We start from the raw sequence: 27713 nt of genomic DNA, 5'->3' as shown, positions 1-27713 counted from the left end.
GAGAAAATACGTCTTTCTTTAAGCCTTTACTGATTAAATAAAGCTTTGTGACGTTGCTTCGTGCAATTTCATTCGCTGTCTTATTACCAATTTCGCAAGGTTTAAATGTTTTACGCGGACAAGATGTAAATCTTTCGGACACATTGACTTTCTGTACATACATGCGGTTTCATACATTGTTCCTTCAATTCCCGATATTCCCTGATAACCCGGACAGACCACAAAGCCACTGCCTTTATTACAGTCGCGCATGACGTCAAGCATGCTAAAACCATGTTTAGTGTAATAAATGAATAAGCGAGAGAGAGATTGAGAGTACAAAGTTACGAGTTCAATGGCTTCAAAGGCCGAGTGAGCGCCACAAGTAATGCGCATTCTGAATTAACGAGTGGAACATAGATTCAACTTTTACGATTTTCAAAAATTAAATATGTTTTATATTTATATATTTCACATTTGACTTTGAATCTCGAACTTAAATGTTTAAAAAGCGAAAAAAGCAGAACGACGACAATTGGTTTAAAATTTGAAATCTCATTTTTTTCGATTCATTTTTTAAAACTTAAAACACGTTTTAGAGAAGAATAAATGAGTTGCCATTCTCTCCCTCTCTCTCTCTTTTTATTAAATATAAATAAATATTAGAAATATTATAAAATAATTAAAATTTATTTATAGTATAAATTATGATAAAATTTAACTCATTCAACGATTAAATATATCTTGTTAATGCCGATTGAGCGTTTTATTTTTTTCGTAAGATGAAGCATATTTTTCACAAACGTGTCCATAATATGAAAGCAGCCGTTGACTTGCTTCAAATAATTTTAGATGCTTTATTTACCTTATCTACATGAAAATGATAACGCGATAATCCATAATGTATAGTTTATCTAATGAACATAAAACGCCCGCAGAACTTCATTATTTGATGGCTACTTTGTATGCGTCGCTGATCTGCGACTGATAATAACACAACGTGTATTGTATGAATTCATAACAATGAGATGATTAATAATCATAAATGACAACTCTGTATATAATGGAGTTTTTTTCTGAATTATTTTCTCCTGAGCGAATTAAATATCTCTTCAAATTTATAGATCTCGTCTCTTAAGCTTGCCAAGTACTCTTTAATAGATCTTTTCGCGTAATTTATAAATCATAGATGACCTTACGACATGCGAAAAACATTTTAAATGTTACAAAGATGTAAAAATATAGCATGCATTATATAAAAATTAGCACGTTTTAATAAGAATCCCTCTTTTTTTTTGTTGCAGGTAAGTCCAGATGATGCTATTATTAATCTGGTCAATCGCGTTGCAAGGTCGCACTGCTCGGAGAGTTTACGTAAGTTACATACGTTACGCGAAGAAGTATCCAGGCGTCTTGGCGAATATCCGTGGTTGTTTCCATCTTATGCATATGCACAAACATCGCCGCGCGTCTTTGCGTAACAGGATATCAGCGCTTAAGTCTTCCGAACAAGTAACAGTTCGCTGTGTGTACGCACTGTCGGTGAGGGATTGCGATTTTACTATTTTGGATTCATTCCAACTTCTTCTCGCTACTACGACGAGAACGAGACGCAGCGCGCGAGCACGCACATTTGGAGCAGCAGCCAGCCGCGGCAAAATCGTGGAAAAAAAACCCTACCTGCTTCAGATTTTCGTTGGGCTCCGCGTGAAAATGCGACATCACGACTGTTTTCGCATGCCTCACAGTTAAATTGACATCGGTCGTCGTGATACACAGCGGAGAAATACAATACGCGGGGTCACGGACGAAATTCGGTCATCCCAATATCGTGTGGTGCCCCTCCTCTCCCTTTCCTCCGCACACAGCCACCGTCCACTCCGAAGGCAATAAAAGTCTGCGCGTCGGCGGTGAGTGTGCGAATGTTTGCCGAACTATCGTCGAGTGCGATCAAATCTGATTTGTACACATACACAGCGCGCCCCGGCCGTGTCCGTGCACACGAGCACCCGCGCGAGTACCTCGGTAATACGTAGCAACACACGAGATATCGTACGTCGGGTGTATACACAAAAAAGGGGGAACGACGACTCGCGTGTGGGAGGATGGGTGATATGAAACGTATGTTTGCGCGTCGGAGCGTGAGGATCCCTCGTCTCATTTACTCTGTCACCCGAGGGGATATATTCTAATCGAATTAGACCTCTACGCAGTCATCATTCCTTGCGCGGACATCGCCGGGAAGTTTGGACCGGCGCCGGCGGTTCTTCCAAGTGCGACCGGTCGGTTATTACGTAAAAGCCAACGTCGTACGTTTCGATCGATGCGATATTTGGCCGTAGGCTAATCCGAACGTTTATTTGCACGTCCGTAGTCGATTTGTTGGACAAGCAAAAACAAGCGTTTGCCCGGTTACCTTTTATACGGGCCACGTGGTACAAGGATCGACGTGCTGGCTTTCGGGCCAGGATCCAGGGTGGGACGTTGTTTTTTTGCACTTTTTCCTCTTTACGTATTTTTACGTACATTTGTTATATTTGGCTGGCTCGTGCGAGACGAGAGCGAGAATTCGGACAGCGGCGAACTTATGTCAGGTCGGTACCGGGGAAATTGTAAATGACGAGCGTTCCCTACCGATGTCTCGTTGCCAAAGTAGTCCACGTGTTGCGCGAAGATACTCTAAAAGCGTCACCTAGATCCTCGTTTACTCATCGTGATATATTTGGCGCGCAAACCACAAACGTTCGGTACGTAATAAATCTCGTGGACGTTGCATTTTATGGATTATCATTAATTTTCACTGCGGCGCGCTATTTCCAAGTTCTTCTTTAACGGCCCCAAACGTGTTTAGCACATTGCGCGTATGTGTATGCAGATGTCCGTAATTCTCGCGCATTACTCGTGCTACGTGACACGTGAAACTATTTCCGTGCATCAGTCAGTTGATAATCGAGTACAGAAAATTAACGCACTATTTAACAGCGCGCCCGTATACAAAATTTTAGTACAGCGAAATAATATATTAATCTCCCTCGCGAATGTTATCGTAAATTTCAAACTGAATTTTACATAGACTGTTATTTTTTTTTTCCTAAGAATTTTCAACTCGATTAATTGTCAAAGGGACTTAATTTAAAATTTCATTATCAAGATGTTTAACGTTGGAAATTGGGAAGACGTAGAAAAGAAACCTAATTAAGTACAACTGCGGACTGATTAAATTTTTTCTGAAAGGATTTGGCTGTGAGAGTTGCCCGAGGTACGATGTTATTCGGAATTACATTAGCCTTTCGTTCCGTCGTCATTTCGTCGTCTCAAAGACGCTGATACAAGTCTTCGTGCTGTTTCGCTTATTACAGCGATTCACGCGATCTTGCCTTTCTTCCGTGACCGTGTACCTTTTCAAATGAAAGTGCTCAACCGCGAATCAGGCGGCGTCGAAGGGTGACCGTCGCCGCAGATGACGGACGCGGGCGCCGCGAGCTGGCGTTACGCTCGTGATAGCTCGGGCCTTTAACAGCTCTCGAAAGAGCTATCATAAACATCATAACAATCGATCCTCGTCCTGCTCGTTGTACCAGCCGATAACAACCTGGCGGTTCGACAGTTCCGCTCGAGCGGTCTGCCTCGCCACTTCGCTTACGTTACGTCGATTCGCACAATCGTGGGCTGATTCGCGCGACCCTGGGAAAGCCGTGAAATAGCGATTTCCCGAAGGACCGGTTTTAGTACCAATGAAGTTTTACTGTAATCTTCGCGACTTTATTGCACGGGACACCATAACGAAGAGGGATTTTGCGTGGTAGTGCGTGTGCGGAATCGTGCGGCGGATTTACGCGAGACATTAATTCAAATTCCTTCTCTCTCTTTCTTTCTCTCTCGGATGATCCGACGTGGGAGGAATAAAGGTTTCTCGCGTGCTCTCTGGCAGCTGAGCGAGACGCGTTTCAGCCATTCAGCGCGCACAACGCTATGTAGATTTCTTTCCGTCTGCGCGCGACAGTGAAGATAGTTTTCATTTGAGTTGTCGGAAAGGACGTCTCATCTCTATACCGGCTGATGACCCATCTAGATAGGAGGACTTCTATTAACCGACAAAGCGGAATTACGTATATTTGAATTACAGCGGTCTACAATGACCGCTTCGAGGCGATTCCGACAACTTTGCCGCCACGTGAGATTGGTTTTCAAATGTGTGTCTTGACGTTGTAGACAAAGGCCACAATCAGGGAACGAGCGTAGCACGAAGTGAATATTAAGGCCACAGAGAATGTCCCAATTTATCGTCCAGCATTAATGACGTATAATAATTTAAGTGTGACGCACGCCTATACCTTATGAATTTTCAACGACATCCTCTGCTAATTAATTAATCGGGAGGAGGAAATCACTGTAATCTTAGCAAGTGTTTACATTCTAGCTTCGGCAAGGTAATCACTGTCCCGGCCATTAGCGTCCGTGCTCGTCGGAATTAATTCACCGCGCCGACCTTGATGTCGATGTTGACCCGTCTATCGAAATCTATTAATGATGTTACGGAGGAACTGCAGCTGTGCAACTCATTATTCGAAGTGCACCGATCGGTGTCGCGAGATGAGAGTAGTAAGCCACACGCGTGCGATCACCTCGCGTTTCGCGGTCTCATTGTTCCTCGCGACACGGCGGCGTAACACGTGGCCTCGGCGTAGCGGCGGCGACGATGACGACGACGATTACGACGACGTGGTAGGGATAGACGCGCGAACCGGTCATTATTGCATTACAATCGTCGTTTTTTCTCGCAGCTCAGCTGCCGCTGCGATGCGGTCGCGGGAGTGTGCGCGCGGCGCGGCGCGGCGCAGCGCGGCGCGATGCAACTCGCGCGCCGGTGCGTCTGTCGCGTGACCACCAAGCCGCGGCCCGCCAACCTTAGTTGGCGTCGACTCACGTGGATGTGCGGCGGTGTGAACGCGGTTCCGTGCTCGCCGTTCCTGTCGCTTCGAGCGACACGTTGCCGTGTCGCCGCCGCTAATCGGTCGCGCTAATTGGTTCCGCGGGACTAATCATGCGCGCCGCGCATCGGCCGGCCGGCCGGCGGCCGTCCGTCGGGCCGCCGCCGATCGCGTCCCGATCGGATTCAGGTATCCACGTCGTGGACGAAAACCGGTTTTCACGGTGCGTCGTGAAGCCTCTGCACCTACTTTCCGCTTTCCGCCTTCCACCTTTCAGTGTTATTGCACGCGGCGGCACACGATTATCGATTATTCTAGGAGCTACGTACGAGCTGTCGCGGAATACATCTCTTTTCCGTTTGTCCCGGGTCATCTCTCAACCGTTCTTCGGCGCGCGTGTCATTCGGAGAGTTTTCGAGAAAAAAATCACGGTTTAATTTATCGAAACGTCGGTATGAATCATCCTTTGTTTCCACGAAAAACACGAGATCGTTTTTTCAGTTGCATGGCGAAGGATTAAATTGGAGTAACGCAGGATTAAAGCGGAGTCATATCCGTCCGAAAACGATTTGACGAAAAAGTAATTCTGTTTATTACAGCAATCTAAAATTAAAGCGCGAATATTCTAAAAAAGAAAGAACTTGTGTCTGAGAGGGACGCGGACTAGTCGTAAAATGTAAACTCTTTCTATGAGAGACCTTAAAGTGTTTGGATATACATTTAAACGAGCAATTAAAACACATGATGTGCTCTTCTCTCAAATTGCAAAGCGATAAAGCTCCGTGTTGCTTAGGGTGTTATATTTCTGTCGCGAGATCGACTTCGTTTCCTGCGCCACATTGTGCATGTGCGCGCGGCGTAAATAATTTAAGCGTAGCTATAACATATCGGTGTAACGAGGTTTCCAGTTTTATACGGTTCTCCTTGCGGAGTGTGCGTTTGCGAACGATTCGAATACTACGCTCTACGTCGCCTCATTAACTCGGTCTTATCTAAATGGTAATTAGACTTTGAATATTTATTAGAAATCTCGAAATACATTGCAACAAAATCATGCATAGAATTCATTAAATGATGACGTTAAATGGTGCTGGATTAGCTTGATTAGTTTTTAAATCTCGGGGAAAATAACTTGAAAAATTTCGTAGAATGAAAAGTGACTTAAGAAAAATGGTACAAACTCCAATTTCACTCTATACAAGAATTTGACTTCTGTATAATAAATTTTTACTCTTATCAGCGTGGCGAATTATTTGAAAAATTATACCGGCTCATTCACTCCTTTAGAGTGACGTTTCACTCTACGAGATTTAGGGGATATTTATCAGAAATGCCTCGAACGAGAAATCTTCCGAGATTTACCTTGAACCAGTTGATAATGGAACAAAACAAGTATATTTCGCGTGCACGTACGACATTGCGTCAATAACGATCGTAATGACCAAAAATTGCCTTTTCTATGTTATCGCTTATGATGTTCACGTTCATTTGGTGGGGCAGTTGGAGCGCACGCCAGGAAATCCGGCATGCCTCTCGGGTATATGTACACACCGTCGTTTTATCAACGAGTCATTAAGGCCATTGAAGATTCCGCGTCGTTATCGCGGTACTTATTTCATTGACCGGACGCTGACGCGGATAAATAAGCCGCAGATAAATCGGCGCCGTGCTGTCGTGCGACACGAGACGGATTTGCGATCGCGAGAGGAGGAAGCTTCGCTTTTAGTCTTTGTTTCCCTTCTCGGCTCATCCGTTATCCACTTTAACGATGGATTACGTGCGTCATGTGCTGATCTATGTCAAAATTGGTGGTAGGAACGTATTCGTGCTAGTCTATTCTCTTCACGAGCTTTTCTCTCGCAGCGGAAGTCACGATAACACGCATCATTTAAAATACTTAATGCGATCGTCATTATATGCGCTTCGTGCACGCGCGCGTGTGGCGCGTCACGACTTTTTTTACGTAATATATGTGTGAAAAATATATGAATCGATCGCAGGCATACGGATTTCCCGTGCAACGAAAATCCGAGCTCAGTAATCGTTCGGCGATCGGCCGAAGTACTTGTTGAATCGCCGTCATACCGAAGTATCCAATTTTCCTAATGGACTTTATCGACTAGCTCGCGATGTGATACTTTCTAAATCGGTTGTTCGCCTTTCGTTCGCCTGCATTGTACGAATTTTGGTATTTTCAGCCGCGAGGTATTTCTGCATCGGGGTACCCGGAAACAAAAGATCGCGGCTCTATCGTTTCTTGCTCGCGCTAGTGTATAGGTTCACTCCAATCTTCCGAGCATAAAGGTTCACTCCAATCTCCCGAGCTTAGTCATTCATTAGCGTTGGTGCATTCGTTATTGTTTCGTTTCCGATGAAGAATGTATCTTAATCTACAGATCGGTGCACAGTGAACTTATAAATCGAGAAATTACAATTTTTTTTGCCGAATATGTTACTTTTTAATTTAAGGATTCAATAAAGTATGCTGCGGGATGTTGATATAAATTTTATAAGAACAATCGTGTCTCTCAGAGTGCGTTTAGCTCCGCTTGATCGCTATGTACTTGAACGATGACGTCATCGGTCTACTCACGAGTCATGGTCGGTCGCTGTTAAACAAAGAATCGCTATCAGCTGAAGTTAATTACTCCACTTTCAGCAGACTTTTTGTAAAACATCAAAGCCATTGTCACTTACAAAAGCAATAAGTTACATGTAACATTTTGTATTTATAGTTTCGTTATGATGCATATTTATAATTAGCGCCGCCGAAACGTTTTCACTTTGCAAATTTGCGTATAAATGAGAGCCTGCTTAATTATTAATTACATAAATACTGGTTCCCCCTCCTGCTTAATTACGTTAATAATTTATTAATTATACTTTGCTTGAGATGAGAGCATAATAACGAACAACAATTAATATCGATCGAGTACGGCATTAATATTTTAATGCTTCGATCGTTTGACAATATACGTGAAAGTAGATTTGTCGCCTTGGTATTATCGTTACGTGTCTTGTGTTCGTAATCGAAGAAATTTCGCAACGTCAGCAGAAATGTAGATTATGATTGGAGAAGCGCGTATAACCGTCGCTCGGTATCTCACGGGCGATAAAACAATCTATTAACGAACCATTAAACTCGAGCACGTTTGAGCATTATAAATTTAAATGCTAAGAATCGAGGACGGCACGACGAGGGATTCGTTTATGGTTATGGCGTGGGAGAAATATACGTCGCGCCCGTGCAGTAAATTTACGCCGCGTGTTACCTTACTCGGGCGTTTAATTGTTAATTTACGATGGAAATCACTTAATGTCCACGGGCAAGTTCTACGCCCGTATATTATATGGTTCAGAGGGGGACACTTTTCGAATAACACGATTTTGAAAAGCAACATCGCGCGCGGCTTCTGTTCGAATTACATCCGTCAAATGGGTTTAATAAATCTGAACTTGTAAAGTAGTCCAATAAACTACACTTTAATAAACCATTACGAGTAGGATAAGCCGTAAGAAATCTGTCGACAAAGAGTATAAATTTACGTTATGTCAGCACAGATTCAAAACCATTCAGTTTTTTTTTCTTTTTTTTGTCGTGGTTTTACCTCGACACCGCGCTCTTATTTGTAGTTACGTGTTTCGTTGGCGCGGTAAAAAGAAATGTCACGGACGGCGACATTTCTATTGTATCCGCCAATACAACGGAGATACGGATAGACTATTCCGCGCTTATATAATAGAGTTTGAAGGGACATTTCGCGAGGAAAACGCGCGAAGATAATCGTTGAAAGAATTATATTTAATTGCGAACCTCTTTCCTTTTCATTTGTATTTTAATCATTTGCTCTTGTCTATCTATGTCGCACAAACTTTCTTAAAAAATGTGCGACTTATTCGAATCAAATGAGATTCGATTTCAATTAATTCGGATTTCAATTTATTCGGATTTGAATTATCTCGATTTGAAACTGAATTATTCGAAAATTTCTCGAATCTAAGATTTTTAAAAATATGAATCTCATATATTTAATAAAATTATATTAAAAATTACTTTATATTACGTAACCAATATTATTCTTCTTACAGTCTAAAAATCTTCTGTTATTGTCTGTATATTAATATTTAACGTAACAATAATTATTTGTTAATTACGTTAACGTTGTTAATTAAAAGTTGTTAATTACGTTTCAACGATTCGATTGGATTCGGCATTAAAAAATCCTGATTTGCACATCACTATTTCTGTATAAGTTAGTTTTGTTGTTCGACGTGAAATTTTGACAATTTTAGACACAGCATTAATTTTTCAAAGATGAAAGGGTGAAAGAGCGAAAAGGGAACGCTGCTTTGTATTATTCTATGCGCGGAATTACGTTTTTCCGTCCAGCTTGTCACGTAGCTATCAGCGCAACTTTCTAACAATAAATATTGTTCTTGGACGATATTGGCTTGGCTCTAATAACAAGTAGTACGCGGATCAATTTAAATGACGTCAGATTATTGCGTTGTCACCTTTGTTCAACACCCATATGACAGTTTCTCGCGGAGTGTAAAGCTTTTCATGTAACGTGTCCTATTTCTTGTTGCGTCATGCGTGCGATTTTTATCTTTGTCGAACATTAATATGCTTAGAAGAAACATAGCATTTACACTTGGACTTATAACAAAAAAAAAATGTAACTTTGGCGGACTTTCATATCCAAAATTATTACCATATATCTCAACAGAATTGTTGTCTTGGCATTATGGAGAATTATTTATGAAGATTTTACATGTAATTCTTAGTTTTTTGTTTATGTGTATAAACTCCGTTTATTTTAAAGACGCGAACGCTATGACTTGGCACATACTGCTCGAAATAAATTTAGTTGCCATGGTGAAAACAAATATTAATACTTTCCGTCAAGGAGAAATTGCAAAACGTAGAGGATGATTGACGAACCGATTTTCATTATATTTTATTTGTTTGTTTTAGCGAATTTTTCGTTGCCTCTTTGAAATCCGTATTTAGAGTCTAATTAAAACTCGGCCAGTTTTTAAATACCTTGGTATATTGATAATATTCCATATCTTAAATTAATAGTACGAATTCTAATTATACTTATCTGTAAGCAATATCAAAATGGCTTTTGTCTTTTTCTGCGTATTTTTATATTTACCATTATTATTGCATACAATGCTTAGAAAAAGATTCAAATTTTTTGAAACCGCATTATCAAAGTGAAGTACAAGTGATAATTTTAAAAATTTGCCAAAATTGCAAGAATAATAAAAGAAATAATAAGAAAATGAATAAAAGAAGATGTGAATAAGAGAAAGAATGATAGCTACTTTTACCTCCTCAGTGCTGTTAAAGGAAATAGAATCGCTGCATAATCTCGAAAAATTTCTCTTAGCAGAAAAGATTCCGAACCCCGAAGGAAATCTACAAGTTCATTCGAGATGGACTGGACGTACGTGATGCATTCGAGATACTCTACCAATACGTGTTTCATGCATTTCGTGGGCGGAAAGTTTTAATAAAGTACAGGTTGCATAAAACAACTTCGCTCGCTCCGTGTTACCTATTACTGTGATACGACCGAAGTGAAGTCGTCATGGCTTCGTGCCACAAGACGACGCGCAAAAGAATGAAGAAGTGGAACGAGCTTCTCTCAAATTCGCCGAAAGACGCGCAGCTGCCCGCGGGGTTATCGATATCGCGAAAAGTGAACTCGTGGTAATGATCGTAATTATCGCGCCTCGATGAGAGACTATCGGCACGCGAAAGTGAGGGACACGCGCGAAGATGATCGCAGTGTCGCTCTTCATCTGGACGCTAACGAGAGCGCGGGAACGTACGGAAATCGGGCTCGAGAGCAGGCGAGATTCCCGAAGGGACTCATTGTACAGTCGGGACGATCGGGACCGTGCGGATTCCAGGCGGAATTCCAAGGAAACGGCGACGATCGGACTAGCCATCGTCGACCGAAGGCGGCATCGTCCTCGACGGCACTCGCGTCGTTATTATGTCGATCGTAACAAGAGGTGAGTGGCATATGTCGCGAATCGGTTGGATTCGCCAACATTTTCGGCGCGATATCAATTGCGCGACATCAATTGCTCAATCGCAGAGAGCGATTAATTGGGGTAGGAATTTACGATAAAAGTAAGACGGATAACCCGCGGAACACAAAGGAGAATATGAGCTATTACCAACTTACAAGATTTTCTATGGAAACAGGTATAAAATATTATATGATCGGGTAAAATGAAAAGACATAATATCGGCACGCCCACATTCCTTTCTTCATCGCCGCTTTTGAGCGTTGTGAAACGAGAGCTTATTGAGATAAGCCGTAGTCGCTTAATATCGCTTTAAGATCATATCCACTGAGGATTATTAAATCCGATCCCTTTTTGCCCTAATGCTAATGTAATCGATGTACTCTGGTAGCCGCGAGAGAGCTTACCGACTACACGACGAAAATCAATTACTATCCGCTGTTCAATAGAGTAGGACGCGAAGTTGCGAAATAATGCATTAATATTAATGCTCGTTGCGCACTAAACCGAACACCACACGTTATCATGTGAATTCTTTATCGTTGCGTTCCAATCACGACAAGTTTATTTATAATTCTTATCTAAATACAGCCGATTATCGATAAACGTCCCATACGATTGTTCGATGATACGTGGTTAAAAATAACGTACAACTATGATGAGGCTCACTCTCTTTTTTTTGCGTTGCAATATAAAGTAAGTTTCAAGAGCAAAATTTACGTGTCAAAATACGTTACGTTTTTTTGTTATTACACAATTTTGTGGGAAACACGGAGAGTCGGCGTATTTGCATATTCCCGATCGCACTCGGAATATTTTCTGGATTATCGTCTCGGGCGCGAGGAAGTTCGATGCAAAAACTGAATTTTGCACGCGGGACTCCGGTGTCTACGCGATCGCATTTGCATAATATTGTGTTTGCGCCGTCATGAATGGCGCGCGCTAAGTACTTCGATTGTCTTTTTTACGACGCCTTCGTAGTCGAATATCATACCTGCGGGCGCGCCGCGCCGGTAGTGGAGTTCTTGACACAAATCTGGCGACCCTGAAGGGTATGTAGATGATAAATGCTCTTAACAATCGCGTAGCACGCTAACTCCTTCGGGATCGATATTGCGCTTTTAAGCGGGACACCAAATTCTTCGGTTCGGTAAACTGCAACCCCTGCTTTACTTTCGCATAACCGTAAAAAATTGCAACATACGCGGCCATTTAGATATCTATATTCCTCGGAGTTGAGAGATTAGAGATTTGTTTTCCCCTTGTGACAATTCCTTCCCATCGACGCGATGATCTTTGTGCCTTCTGTATGTTATAATAGATTTCACTGTATGTATAGTACATTTGTGCAGTTCCGTCGTTACGACACGAAACGTGCGACGAAAAAAAAGTGGCATTTGTGGAAAATGTACGTGGCGAACGTATGGAGCTTAATGCAGCCTGATGCTCGTTAACGGACGCCTACACGCGATTTCGCGGCCCCGGCAAATGGCGCTTGGCTTAAATCGCGTCCAGTGGAAAAGCCCGCCACGTCGTCGTCGCGTCAGCACGGATTCGTAGATGAGAGAACGGACCAGGCTCGCGTGTCGAATGGGGATACATCGGGCCAATTTTTTACAAGCGCTTCTCGAGAAAATCGATACACAGTACCCTCCGCATATATCTGTCCTCGACAACGGGGCTTTTCTTGCAGCTTCCTGACGTTTTATCGGCCCTCTCTCTCGCTAAATCCCGATTGCTCTTCAAATTGATAAAACGTCCGCTATTTGCTCCTCTATCTGTCGCGAGTTCTTGAAAAGGCTACGTTCTTCTCATCGGAAGTGGTTTATCGCGAGACTTTATTGGCGAACGCACACTATGACCCTCGTCTATGATCCTCTTACTATTCGGCGTATCGCATTTTAAGATTCTTAATTGGAAGATCTAAGAAATTTTGAGTAAAACAGAATCTTCAAATCTTATAGAAAAAAAAACAAAAAAAAAACGGCGAAAGACCGCAGGGCAAAGATGTACTTACGACACGGACGAGTAAGAACATACTCATGTATGAAAACGTTTCTGTTGCATTTTCCCCATTTAAACAATCGATGCGAACAACGCAATATTTTCTTGGAAAACTTAGCTTAAAATTGTCGGTGAACTTAGAATAAGAACCTTTTCCATTTTCCCGTGTTTTGATTTCATACACCACGCTTTCTGCTTTCTGGATCTTAACGCTGGAATTCGAAAAGCGGATTTCTTCAACAAATCTGTCTTTTCCTTTCTAGAGCGTAATTCCAGAAGTGATTTACTTTTACTTGCGTCATTTGTGGCAGAAGTTCGTTCTTCATATCAAGATTTACACACTGTAGCTCAATAAAATTATAGAAATGAATTTAAATTTATTTTAAAAGTGAAAAATTTATGTGAACAAAAGTGCACGAAGAGAATGTTCTCGTAAAATTTACCATGAAAATATCATAGTAGTCGATGGATAATATTGTATTTCGAAGAATTCTATGTAATTTTTCCTGGTTTATTAACATTTACTACACATATTTTATATTTTAACAATAAAATATAAAATTTGTTTGATTACTTCGAAATATATTGAAGATTATAAAATATATATAGTTAAATTCAATATTTTAAAATAAAACTGTTAAATTGTTAAACAATTTGATTTTTCAGTGTTTTAAGTAGATAAATGCCAAGTAGCGATAAACGTATGCAATATCTTACATAAATTTTACGTCGCAGCATGATATTTTTAACTTGACTTAATCTCTCATGATAATTTTATCATGTAACAGGTAATTGATTGATACGCTATCTATACCATAAATAGACAATACGTTACATACCATCTGAATTATTCTTCTCTTAAATTGTAAAAATTTTGCCTTAGAACATTTTATAATGCTGCATGGTAATTTTTGTTAAACAGTTTATAAAATATCTTGTGTGCATTTAAAAAAATTCTATTGTTAGGCATAATATTTAATAGATCCAAATTGTGTGCCCAAGTTTACCACCACACGTGGTAAAATTCATAGAAAATTTTGTAATAAAATATAAACAGAAAAGTCTCTTCGTGTACGTTTAAAAATTCTAAAATAAAAAATAATAAAGAATTGATTATTATTATATTATATTTTTAATCTATAATGTTTTTGAAATATATATTTTTTAGGAAGCGTAAAATAATATAGACTAAACAAGAGGAAAGCTTTTTATTATTTACAAGAAAATTTAAGAAAATGTAAAGATATTATTTTATAAATTATTATCAATTTTAAATATGGCTTAATAAGCAGGTACAAATTTGTTTAATAATAAACTGTTCACAGCTTTAGTAATAATTTAGCAGCCATTAATACGTTCGATATTTTAACTTATCGAGTCTTAAAATCACACTTTACAAACGCATGTACCTCTTTGTAAATGAGGACGAGCACTGCATGATTTATTCACAAAACCGTTTGCATTCGCACCCTCACGTGCGAAATTACCTTTTACTATTTGTACTAGTAAAACATTACGTACTACTCGAATACGTATAATTTATTCATGTGAGTTACAATTCACGTGAACCTATTTTGGGTGGAATTAAAGCAGCGACACGAACGCGATTACAAATTCAGTCTATTTTGCTCGGTTTACGCAAATAAACCAAAACCAAATGTCGAATTCAAGTTGGATGCAGTTTCGTTCGGTTTCCAGTGAATTTCCTTATCGTTATCTCTTTCTCGAAGATCTCCGTTACGGAAAATCGAGACGCCCGATGTACTTTTGTGCGCGCGCGTTCAACCCGCCCTTCACCATCCATCACTCACGGATACGTCTCCGTGAAAGGGGTTTTTTCCCCTAACCGTATCGTATATCACCTCGAAACCGGCGCATGCCAATTCGAGATTTCCATGTAAACGAGATGACCGTCGTCGCGCCGTCGTGTTCGTATTCGCACGTAAACAGAATCGAGCGATCGATGGTGCACTCGCTCGTGAATAAATGTGCAATCGTGATTGCATCTTGTTCCCACGTTACGCATAATAACGACTTTAATCAGTGTAACGCGATTGCGGGAGTTGGTCGGAGTGGGAAAGGTATGAAATCATCGTGCACGAATTTTTAAACGCTCGCAATAAAAATAAAACATTCATTTAGCCTCGCAAAACGAACGAGACGACGGAACATATTTGGAAAAGCTGATTGCGTCAAAAAGTACTTCCTCACATCTGCGCCAAAAATTCTCTGCTGAAAATTTTTAAACGATGATAATATGTATTCGTAATATCCGCACGTGTACATCTGTCTTTATATCCCTGATAACAAATAAACGGTTGAATTATTCGAGAGATCTATAAATAAAATCGCTTACCAAATGCAGAGTTCGTTTTGCAGCGATTAAATTTTTTAAATTATGCACAATAAATATTGGTAACGAAGTGTAACACACATGTGGGGGGTTTTTTACATAAAAGAGTACGAAGCGTCTGAGTGTGAATATGCAATTTTATAAAGTACGAAATTTGCAAGAAAACGGTCAATTATACGTGTACTCGATTAAATTCACTCCCACAGCGTCAGCAGCTGATTTTTTTTTCTCTCTGTGCTACATCCTTTCCGCGCTTCTTTATCGCCACAATATTTCGTTACAGACGATAAAAGTCGCGTATGCGCCTCCATAAATACCCGATAAACTTAAACTATAAAAGTTCATATTAAATTAAACGGCGCGGTGTGTTAATAAAACTGCAAAATCGCACTCGCAGCGAAGTTTACATAGTCCGAAATGATGTACGTCGGATTTATGAGAGATAAGTGCAAGAGTTACGGCGAAGCGCACCTGCAATTTATAATATTGTAACGTTTCACTGACGTTCTTTAGCTGATCGGTGTTTCGATGGCTTTGTTTATCGGTAAAAATTGATTAAAAAGTTCCGCGCGCACATCATCGATTCGTTTTTCGCAAAAATATAAGCCTCCGCACAAAAAAAAAATATACTTAACAATTTATTTTGCTAAAATAAATCTGTATTTAAATGCTGCAAAACAGAATTTTATTCTCAGTAAATAAATCAAAGTTTTATCCTTAGGAAATAAATTATAAGAAAAACGAGATATATTTCATCACAATAACATTTTTTTATAACTCATAAATATCGAACGAAATGTCATAAGTAACATTTACTTCTGAATATTTAAATTTCTTTCTTTCACTATCGAGCAAAGAATGTTAACATACATTCACTGTAATTACCTAATGACGAAACTTTAAGTAGCTTAGTTTTTTTATTGATAATATTCGATACCCTCAGTCTAATTACTGTAATGCATGTATGGTCTAATAGCTTTTCTCATTAACATATTTGATAAAGTTTGTTTCGTTTATTTCTTAGAATATTTAGAAAGATCAATGCCAGTTCGATGAATCGAACCATTTTAATATTGTTTTAGCGAAGCGCATAAATTTTTGATTTTCTGGATAACGATATTATCGACTCGTTACTACGTTACGTCCTACTTAGAACCTTTTCTTTTTTTACCATTGCGCAATACATTTTATGGATAATTAGAGACAATCATACTTCGCGAGGTGCAATTAGATGACGCGTCGATTTTCCCTCGTGATAAACGTCACTTCGCCTTTCATTGTTCGTTCTTCCAATTGAGTTGATTCTTCAATTTACGTCAGTAAAATATAAATCAGGTTGTCATCAATTCTGATTTATTAAATTTTCATAGCATGCTCTCTCGTGATTGTACGATATTTTAAACAATTTAAACGACTCATTATCGATACATGGCCACGATAATTACGATTAAAATAATTATCTAGTATTGACAATTATTATATTATTGAAGAAGATTTTTTATGAGGAATGAGTACGGTGCATTTATATGTACGTACATACATACGTACGAAAATTTTTCAACGTCATATTTCATCCGATACAGTTCAATCCCCGAGCACGCCGAATAATCGGGTGCGTACTGTTTTATTCCTTTGTCCATCTGATAATTCCTTTATTTTTCTGACAATGGTCGACACGTCGTATATTCATTTGAAATAACGGTCACGAATGAAATTGTTCTATCTGTCATATCCGTTGTCTCTATTGTTCGTCGTCACGAGGCATAAGTGGATAAAAGATCGTTGTCGTTATCTCCTACACATACAAATTACTCTTGATCTCTCATAATTATTTCAATTTCTTCGCACTTTCGTTGCACGAGGGAAGAATTCGTTGTGCGAGGGAGGAAGTCGATGTTGAGCGCGTAATTAAATCAAGCCCGAAACCCGAAGACCTGCGACTGATGTTCGTCACGTTTTACGGAAACATTTACGTGATTCGATGCCCTTGCGTGTTATATTACAATGCTCCTTACAGTACTTTATGGAGTACGCTTACACGATCAGCGTGAATTTCTCAACTTGGCAGAAAACGACAATTCTGCATCTGCGTCTGGTTGTAGAGAGAAGAACGTTCAGCAAAATATATTGCAGATACACAATGATTCTATTTATAATATCAAGGCTGAGGCTCCTTAATTCCTTCCATATTTCATCTCTCTCTCTTGACATATTGATTGATAATTGATTATTCGATTAAGGTTACTCGAATATCCCGGCGGAATATCCCTGTATGCTCTCCGTGACACATGCATTGCTCCAGCAGAATTTTAATTTGAAGATTTGCTACAAAAATATTTGAAATTAAATAGCAAAGGGGAGATTAGATTCGTGCGTCCGATCACATTTTTGCTGAGGAAAATATTTACCTCGGAGTTTGTTTGAAGAATCTCTCTAGGCGAAAGAGGAAACAAGGGGGACTCTCGTAAGTGCGGGGAGGAGGGAGATGGAGAGTGTTGGAGACAGGGGAGACTTCTATCGACGTTAGATAAGCGAAGCGCGAGTATATATACGCGGCGAACCGATTTCATTCGTCGAGAATGATCGCACACTTCGGAGCGTGATGCGCGCAGCTATACTGGGTATAAGCAACAGACGCCGGCATGGCAAGAGTCAGTTCGCGCACGGCACGCGACCGATGAGGTCGGTCGCTCTTCGTAAAGTTGAGATCGGCCTAACTTGGTATTGACGTTTCCACTCAACCTTGAGACACACCACGGGACGGTCGTCGGGAACGATTCCGTTCGCGTTCTGACGCTTAACTCGCGATTATCCGGGATGTAGAGCCCTCGCGCGACTCGCAAACGTTTCAACGTTTGCTCGCACGTGAACGTGAGTGGTGCTCTAATACTGGCGCACTGCAGTTCAAACATTTAACGACAAACTGTCGTTGAGTGTGCGAAGGGTGCCCCCTGCGAGGCCACAGGGTCGTAAGTGCAGGATGAATAAATCCGGTTGTGTAATTGAGAATTTGTGTACGATTTGACGCCGTTTCGATGCAATTGTGTCGCGTGAGTGCGTGCGCATCGAGATTGCGTTATTTGATAAAAGAACAGAAAAATGTGCGCTTTACGAACAGCCTGAGGGTTTGCGCGGGGAAAAAGTATGTATAAAGGAAACGCGTTTAATATTTTTAGGAGGCAATAACAACGACAATATACTCAATATTGAATGCGAGTGGTACGATGGAACTTGGAAAATTTAATCGCCGTGTCTCGAAAAAGCAACGCTGGAAAGACGTATCGAGGGAATAATGAAACGTATTTGTCGTCCGGGGTCGAACGTTGATAGCTTGCGCCGGAGAAAAAATGATTTTTTTTTTCTGTTATCGAAAGCAATCCGGGGCGCTCCCCATCTTCCATTGGCTTCGTTAGTTTTCTGTATCTATTCAAACATTCGTCATAACCGAATTGTCATCTGTATCTGTATCGCAAGCACGTATCAGCGGCCAGATTATCGATCATGTGATTGCATATGTTTCGGTTGCAAAACATTCGGAATGATTCCTAGGGCTTTTTTTGTTTTACGACCACTGCCGTTTTTTTTTCGTATAGCGGATGAGCAATTTTGTACACGCCTATAAGTATACCCAATTTTTTGCGTTGCCGTGCGCGCGTCCTATATTCGTGGAAAAATCACTGATAGGATTTGTACCTAATATTATGAAGAAAAAAATGGTGATAAATGTGCGGCGTACGCTCGGATTACCGTAGCGTTGATTCTGATAAATTGATTTTACATCGCAGCCATTGATTGATATCGGTATATTAATTAATATCCACGCCGAAGCCCTGGTTGCCATTGAATTTGGGACTTCATTGAGTTTGGCGTCATCACGTAATGAATTTATCTTACGGGATACGCGTAATTGAACTCGATAAATAAGTTACGACGGCGGCGCCCCAATACCAAAAATATTACAGAAAATTGTAAGGGTAACTTCGGCTCGGACAGAAGAGATGCTGACTTCACATTGTTGGACATTCTCTCGATTGTGATCGCCGAAGAAATTTTTGTCTTATATTCTTGAACTTCTAGAAATTCGTGTCATATTTTCTCTAGGGTATTTTGAAATCTCAACAGTTTATTAAGATCTTTTGAAATCGATATACAAAGAATAAATGTAAGAAAAATGTGAAGTGATATAATTAAACTGCAGTGAATGGAGCGATGATAGCTGCGCTTTTCTGGATAATGAATGAGAAGTCAACTTGCTAATGAGATATCATTAGCGCACGATTTCAACGCTGGTATATAATTTTAGCGCAGACAAATCTCACTTTACTTTGCGCCATTTAGTCGTCAAAAACGCGAATAATTTTTTCGCGATCTTCACGTAACGCCACTCCAAATTGACTTCGAGCAGGGTGTGTCCCTTTCCTCTTTCACAATACACCGAGGTATTTCCCCGACGTGCTGTTTGCGTAGGTACTTTCTTCTCGTTTCTCCAAATTTTACTTATGTCGTGCGTGATTTTATCGGGAGCACACTAATCTCATTGTCCTGAGCGCAAACTTTTGTGTTACGTTAATTAGCGTGTCGCGTTAATGGCCGAGATCTTTGTTTCGCAGAAACAATGTATCTTAACACCTCCGTTTCTATTCAGTAACTTCGGTAGTATCCAGAGGACTTCTTTTATACTCTTATTATGATAATATATTTATTAGACATAGAAGCAACGTAATCTTGAAATTTATTTTACAATTCTAACCATTGCAGAAAGTGAGAATACAAAATATTTCGAGTATAAAAGCTTGCCGTAGAGTTTCAAGAGAACATGTTAAAAGTGACTTCGGATCCATTACCGCGGCGAAACCAGAAAAGTGCTCGACATCGTTCGCATCGCAGGTTAACTCGTTTTTCCTCCTCTTCTCCTTTTTGCTCTTTTAAATGCGCTTCGTACCTTTCAAGAGGCAATTAAAGTAAATCAGAATATCTAATTAATGAACTAGTCACATCAGAGATAAAAATTCACGATAAGATATTGTGCGGGGATACGGCGCGGAGATAATAGAATTTTTAAACGTTATCGGCCTATATATAATTAATGCGAAGAAGAAAGTTTCTTACGACACCGTGACGTTAAACAAAAAGGAATTGTTGTAAAATACAAGTCTGCAAATTGTTTTACAGAAGGCGTAGTAATTGCGTTTCCATCTTCTCGGAAATTCATTTACAATCCGATATCAGTGTAGCCTTTGCACAACCATTAAGGGAAATCGGCCAGCGCGCCGAGAACTCAGTTATAAGTTGCTCCAATTAATCGTCCGGCGAGACGCGAAGTCAGGTTGTAACAAACTATCGTCTATTTCAAAGACAACGTCGCACATTCTCGTTAGAAGAACTTTACGGATTTCGTTATATGACTCAGACGCATCTTGCACTATGTTCTTGCACCGTTTCATGAATGATGCATTTCCATCTTGACGATTCGCGCTCTGTTTACCCGGCGGAGATATCGCAGCAATATGGGTGACCGTTTGCTCTCTCTTTTTCTCGACTTCACGGCGCTCTCGCGACGAAGTGGGAATCAATTTTTCGAATGGCTGCTGGTGTCGTCAACTCTTTGCCGTCTGAGAGATCGTCGTAGACATTTCAAATTGGTTAGAAAATGAAACGCGACCGAAAGCGTAGCGACCTGGATGATTGGACGTTGACGTTTCTTTGAAAATGAAATTAAAAAAATTATTAGCTCAACGCCGTAGAGCATACGGATCACGTTAAAAATTGTAATACTCGTCGTAGTGCTATGTACATACGCTAATCTTGATTTTTTTGCCCCTCTCTTTCACGGTATTTTCATTTCAAAATGTAATAAAAAAGATTCCTCAATTAAGTGATAAATTGAAAGCGTGACCTGGATGAAAACTGTTCCCCCAACGAGGAACAAATGGTAAACAATGGCCAGCGAAACTCAAATAGGACTGAAGCACTAAATTGTCGAGTTACACGAAGTACCGAAATTCTCTTTGGTTACGTTATCTCACGGCGCAGATAATACAACTTGTTCATAAAACTGCGATATGTGCTACATCGTAACTCTCTACGCGACGTGGGCCGTAATGTGAACTATTATTCTCTTACTCGATGTAATGGTCTTCTACAAATAACATCGTAAAGAACCACTCCGACTGAAAGAGCATTTTCGTGAGGGACCCTTTTCGCACCGGGGAGCTATAAGTCTCGCGTTTATGATAATGCTCCGATGTAAATTGCGTGCCGTTACAGAGAAAGTTTCAAAAGCGTTTCTGGAAGAGATCATTTGTATATAAATCAGTCGGTTAAAACTGACGTAACGACAACTATTTGCAAAAGTTTTAACGAGAGCGGAGTAATTACTTTCAACGCAATCGCGTATATCGCGCGGACGAATTTATTGACCAATAATGTCGTTAACCCGCCGCTAATCCAACTGCTAAGAGCAGCCAGCTAGGGGCGAGAAACAGTTCGGTATAACAGGAGGGCTCGAAAAACATAGTCGTGTTACGCAACCTCGATGTAGACGCACTCAACGCACAAACCGTCGAAGATAAATAAGGGTCGGTGTGAGTTCTGCTCTGGGTCGGATGTTGACTGTGACGCGCACATGCGAGGCTTATAAATATCAGTAGGAACGGAGAGCGTCGAACGTTTCTCAAGATGGACGAGTACGCCCTCGTTATGTCCCACGAAGTCGCGCCCAGGCTGGCGCGGAGGGACTCGGGAACCATGAGAGTAACACTTCCGTTGACCTCCTTGAGGAGGCACAGCGGATGCGTTTCCACGCTTTCGCGAGTGAAGCCGCATCCGAAGTTGCTGTACGTCGCCGTCCCGTAAGTGCTCTACAATCTTCACAACTATTGCCGCACCAAGGAAATACCGTGTTGCATTACGAACAATTAGAACTCATCTAATTGCGTTGGCACAGCCGTTGCAGCGCAATCGAACTCACACAAGAATTTATCGGTATTTTGTTGCTAATTAATTGGCAAGTTTGTTGGTTCAGAGAAAGGTTGCCAATACCGACCTATCATTTGGTTTTTCGATAATTGTGTTTCTTAAACGACAACTAAAAGTAAACAAATATAAATACTAGAAAGTGTCTTCTATCCGCGATGGTAAAGTAGTTTTTATAATACCGTTCCGAATTTTGCAACAATTAAATTTTTCGTAAGATAAGCGAGGTCGTTTTTATTGCACTGGAAAAACTAAAATATTTAGTCTGAAATGTTCAACTAAATATTAGATTGTTTTAATTCATTCTTGATTAAAAAATGGTTTGATTAAAAACTGTAATGGTTTACATGAATGAACTATATCTTTTTTGTGCAACTAAATAATTGTTGAATCAACCCATGATTTAGTTGAACACATTGTACTAAACATTTCAGTTTTTCAATACATTTTCTTTCCCATTGTAGATTTTACATTTAAAAAAAAGCTATAAATATATGAACTGGGTTTTTACTTCTTTAATTTCTAAGCAGACTGAGAAATAAAGTAATTTAGGAGTTCTATGTTGCATTGGCAACTTTTTTCTACTTTTGATACATAGAAAAATATTTTCTTCAATTATTCATTCCCAGCATAATAATTTATGAATATTTTTTTTCTTTCTAATGATAAAAATAGAAATAGAAAGATAGCGAGAGATATTCATACAAAACTTGATTTTCGAAGGGAAATTCAAGAATAAATGGGCTAATTTGATTCCAGTGTGATAAAGAATACAAAAACTCGACTCCGTAAACCAGTCTGTCATTCTAAATAATTACTTTTCGAAACATTTATACCTTCGTGTCGAATTGCCGAAGAAGTTGCGTCTTAAAGCCGTCTCGCCCGACGCGGTGGAGAAGATGCATTAGGAAATGAGCGCGAAATAATCGACGGCAGCTGATAATCCGGCAATCACGGTTATACACGAACACCGTAAAACAAGCATTACCTTAATGCAATTACCTTAATGCATGCACGCGATAGCGTATTTGCACGGTGCTATGTATATAAAACGAGCTTTCGATATGTACATATTTATCGAGAACTATACCTGTACTCACATATCCGTACCAAGTGGCTAAACAACAATTCTAAGCTAGCTCTCTCGCCTCCTGGCACGAGAAAGTTTCCTCCGATGGCGGTGTGACCTTGCCGCGTCTCGCCGAGCATCCCCTTTCATCTTGCTTTTCACGAAACACGCGCGCGGAAAAGTATTAATCTGTGTCTTGTGATATTATTTATCCGGCCGACAGAAGAATCATCCACGGCGATGGGAAGTTCATCATTTATCGTTACTCTCGTGCCGGCGGAACGGGACGGGAAACGAACTCGTAACCCGAAATCGATAACGAGACCGTCAGCAATCACGGGCAACGCGGATGATCTGAAGATGATACGCGCGCGCGTGCGCGTATATCTGTGTTAATTACGCGAATAGGAATGGTGCATTCGCGCGTAACGCATATTTCCGCGTGGAGAACGCACGCGGATGGGGCTGCGTGAATTAAACCGGCGTGCATCAATTAGGAGTTTCGGTAAACAATCGATAGTGCTCTTGCGGCCGTTTAATTGCGCGCCGAGATGCGTAATTAATTAATTGATGGACGCGGGATCAATTAGCGCGTGACGTTCGTCGAGGTATAACGAGCGGAATCGCCACAAACGCCGGTAAATTAGTCACTATAGTCAATTGTCCAAGCAATTCGATCTATTCCTTCAACATTATCTGTTAGCGTTCATCTTCGTGTGTCCGTCTATACTACACTGAGAAAAGAATTGTTGAAAAATTAAAATAGTTAATCCGATACGCGCGACTAAATATTGAATTGGTTCATTTAAGTCTTGGTTAAGAAAATTCGAATGATTAAGATAAATGAGCTATACTTTTTTTGTGCCACTAAATAATTGTTGAATCAACCCAATGTTTAGTTAATTCGTATTGAACTGAATATTTTACTGTTTTAACAAATTTTTTCTCAGTGTAGATATATATGTATTATATTTAATAAAATTTTATCATGCGGATTAACAATTGATTGGTGACATAAATAATAAATCCGATTTACTATTTTTGTATTAATCATATATTTTGTCTTGATTATGATCGTTATTGCAATAAATAATTCAATATATGGTGTCGTATCGAGATTTAATAAATAGCGCTCGCTTTTACGCGTTCCGAAATTAATGATAGCCCGTTGAACCAGCGATTCACTGTATGTGACATCTATATCAAAAGTGCGGGAATCGATATACATATAGACACGGGTACAACGCCATTACTTGCTTACGGGCGCGGCTTTTCGTGCCGAGTGTCGCCGGTAAGCGGCGTCGAATAAATAATTTTTCCAACAGCAGATTCCGCGAGTTAAAGCGGCAGAGACGTCAATTGTGCAGCAACGTCAATACGATTGTAGCACGAATTAAACCAATAAATTGTTCGACTGAAGAGCCCTTATCTCGCGTTGCATTGCGCGAAACGTTCACGTACGAAAAATTCGTTAAAATTTGACGAGAATTCAGCGTGGCATATTTCGAATCTGCAGCCGTAACGACATGCCGACGAAGATTCTAGTTTGGGGAGATTTTTTTGTTCTTTTCTTCGAACGAATAGGCGCGGCCTACGAATCGCGGAAGTGTCTATTAATGACATTTATATTTCTGCCTGCAACAAATATTGGCTGTTCTAGGCTGGGTCCTCTCGTGTGCAAACAAACGCGCCTCGTATCTCGCTCGAGGACTGTCTTTTGTCGCGCTGTCCGTGAATTGCGAGTGGCTGTCTTCGCGTAATGCACTCCTTTATCAACCGCATCGACGATCAGATTGCGCGGGGCGCGCAATCGCGGGCCGCTATCATTGACAACGACCGGGCTATTAGTCATACTGAATGGCAAGGTTACGAGATTAATCACAGTTTACATAATACGACGTAATGATTGTTATCGTGCACGGTAAAAAAACGTGGCCGCGCGCTCACAATATTCCCTCGATGTAAACAGAAAGAGAAAAAAAAAAATTTTAATTAAGTGACGGACGCATTATTGCGAGCGAACTACCGTGACCACGGTAACTGCTTGCTTCCGACTTTACAGACACTCTTTGAAAACATGCAATTTCATTTCTACAATGCGGCGCAGTGAGGGCAATAATAGTGTAGACGGAGTATCACAAAGCTATTGTATTACCGCTCAGCCGCGTTCGTTTCACGACTTCATACAACAGTACGACTTCTTCCTAATGAAAATTTAATTAACGTCTTCAACGGGAGGGATATCTTAATAATTGCATCTTATCTTTCTATTTACGCCGACCCCGCTTTAAATTAACGAAAATTATTATACCGACTTGCGGCAGATTGTTCTCAGAAATCCGCGAGAGATCCGCGAGAAATTGCAGTAAACGTGTGAAATAGATAAAAGAATCGCTATAATGAGCACCCAAGTGACAAAATCGTCGCTCCAGTTATACGCTAGAATTCCCGCAGGTCTTAACTAGATATATTTATGACGCCACGTGAGCTAAAAAGGATACAACTCGACATCTCTTGGCATCGTAAGAAGACGCTTGCACGTCGTTAGCGTAATGAGGAAGATTTTACCGCCCATTTTACGCTTCATCTAATTAAGGTCGCTCGCGTCGACAAATTTTTCTTCGACCTGCCACGTGTTGATCGTACACGGCGGCTGTAAATAGGCGGAGAACATAGCCACATATATTAAGTTCCCCCTTTGATCAATCTTTTCTCTTTAAAATGCATAATGTACTATTGAAGAATTATTTTTGCGTTAATTAGTATAATTATAAAAATTACTATAAAAATAATTGCATCAAGTTTGTTTGATCAATACAGTGTTTTTGCTTTAATTAATATAATAAGAGAAGTTACTAGAAAAATAATTATATATTAAAAATGTAGTCTGACATTTTATATTGATCTTTTTTCTAATGAGCTTACGAAATTCGCTAAAAAATACCGAGTAATTTCGTGGAAGTACGACACAATAATAACGACGTACGTGGAATTGTTTTCAGAATGCCGAAGAATAGTACATACGTTTTAAGCTGTCTTATTGCAAAACGTGTGTGCGTATTTCAGTTATTTATTTTCGCAAAAACGTCATTCCACTTAAGTTTCTCAACTACCAACACAGATCTATTTCGGTCTATCCGATTTACGTCCGGATGGTCGAAGACCTCGGAACAGCTGTTCCCGAATGCCTTGAATGCCAAACCGAAGGTTAGACCCAACAAAATTAATCACGATCGCAATTCATTGCGAAGGGAAATGAATTGTATCTAAGAAAATATAACAACATATAAAATTGTTATATTTTCTTAGATACAATATCTATAAAGAGACATAAATCTGACAAGAACGACGACACTTGATTAATACAATAAGAAAGTTTGGTCGAAAGGTAGTACCTGAGTCTACGAGTACACCTTTCGAAGAAGACCAAGAGAGCAGGGAGACAACTGAGAAAAAGAAGCTAATCAATTTTGTTTATTGCGTCTTGCGCAACCGAGCGCGATAGACTACAGAAATTCATGAAGGTGTCCGGATTCGCCATCAATATATTTTAATGCGCGCCCCATTCATCATGCTCAGGATACCGAGGCAATATTCTATTATGGCGGCATTATATATTCCGTCTTCCACGAGATCATAGCACACAGGCCATATTTTGTGCTTTCCGCGCGCGGCACAATTCATAAACCTTGTTTTATCGGGCCGAGAGCAGTTTGCGCGGGCGAAAAATGATTATTTACGCAGCATGATGCGCGAATTTATGCGAAATTTCACCGCGAGAGAATCATTCTTGCGCCGCTGACGTCAGCAATCCAGGATTACTGACCGAAGGTCGGGATAAAGTTATTCATCCCCCGCGTGAGCGTGACGTGGAGTAAAGGGGACTCCCGCGCGCGCACGTGTGTCCTTCGAGATGATAAATCTGTACCTAGCTTCTAATGAGAGTTTACGTTTCTCATTACAGTTTCGACGTGGAAAATGGCGCCTCGACTTTGGACGGCGGCGCCGGCGGTGGCGGCGGCGCCTCGCCGAGCGCGGGCCTCGTTCTCCAAACGCTGCCCCAGAGGAGGGAAAGCTTCCTGTATCGGAGTGACAGCGACTTCGAGATGTCGCCGAAGTCGATGTCTCGAAACAGCTCCATCGCTAGCGAGAGGTGAGCATCCCCGATTTATTTTTCTCTGATAGCTTGGTCTCTTCTTCCCGCCCTTCCCCCGCGACGGCATTACAAATCGATTATCAGTAAATCGGGACTTACGTGAGTAACGCAGACAGCGCGTATCGGCGAAGGTTGCTTCGACGCTACTCGGGCGAGAAAGACCATAATACTCCTTTTTAAATACGTTTGTGAAAAAGA

General features: G+C 40.5%; 1 protein-coding gene across 16 annotated transcripts in view; it reads left to right on the top strand.

Annotated features, from left to right (window-relative positions):
* The window catches only part of LOC105197141 (cAMP-specific 3',5'-cyclic phosphodiesterase), a 340602-nt gene that overhangs the window by 237035 nt on the left and 75854 nt on the right, over positions 1-27713 (top strand). For 14 of the 16 annotated variants that reach the window (XM_026135766.2, XM_039458084.1, XM_026135773.2 and 11 more), the window contains one exon: positions 27324-27512. In XM_026135766.2, the coding sequence (XP_025991551.1) occupies positions 27324-27512 (189 nt within the window). Of the gene's footprint in view, positions 1-4910; positions 10941-18242; positions 22167-27323; positions 27513-27713 lie in introns of those variants that run through there. The other 2 variants (XM_026135767.2, XM_026135768.2) reach the window with 2 other exon arrangements.

The sequence above is a fragment of the Solenopsis invicta genome, chromosome 15 (genome assembly GCF_016802725.1).
Source record: "Solenopsis invicta isolate M01_SB chromosome 15, UNIL_Sinv_3.0, whole genome shotgun sequence".
NCBI lineage: Eukaryota > Metazoa > Arthropoda > Insecta > Hymenoptera > Formicidae > Solenopsis > Solenopsis invicta.
The sequence above is the reverse complement of the archived record's forward strand: the minus strand, read 5'-3'. Positions and strand labels throughout refer to the sequence as shown.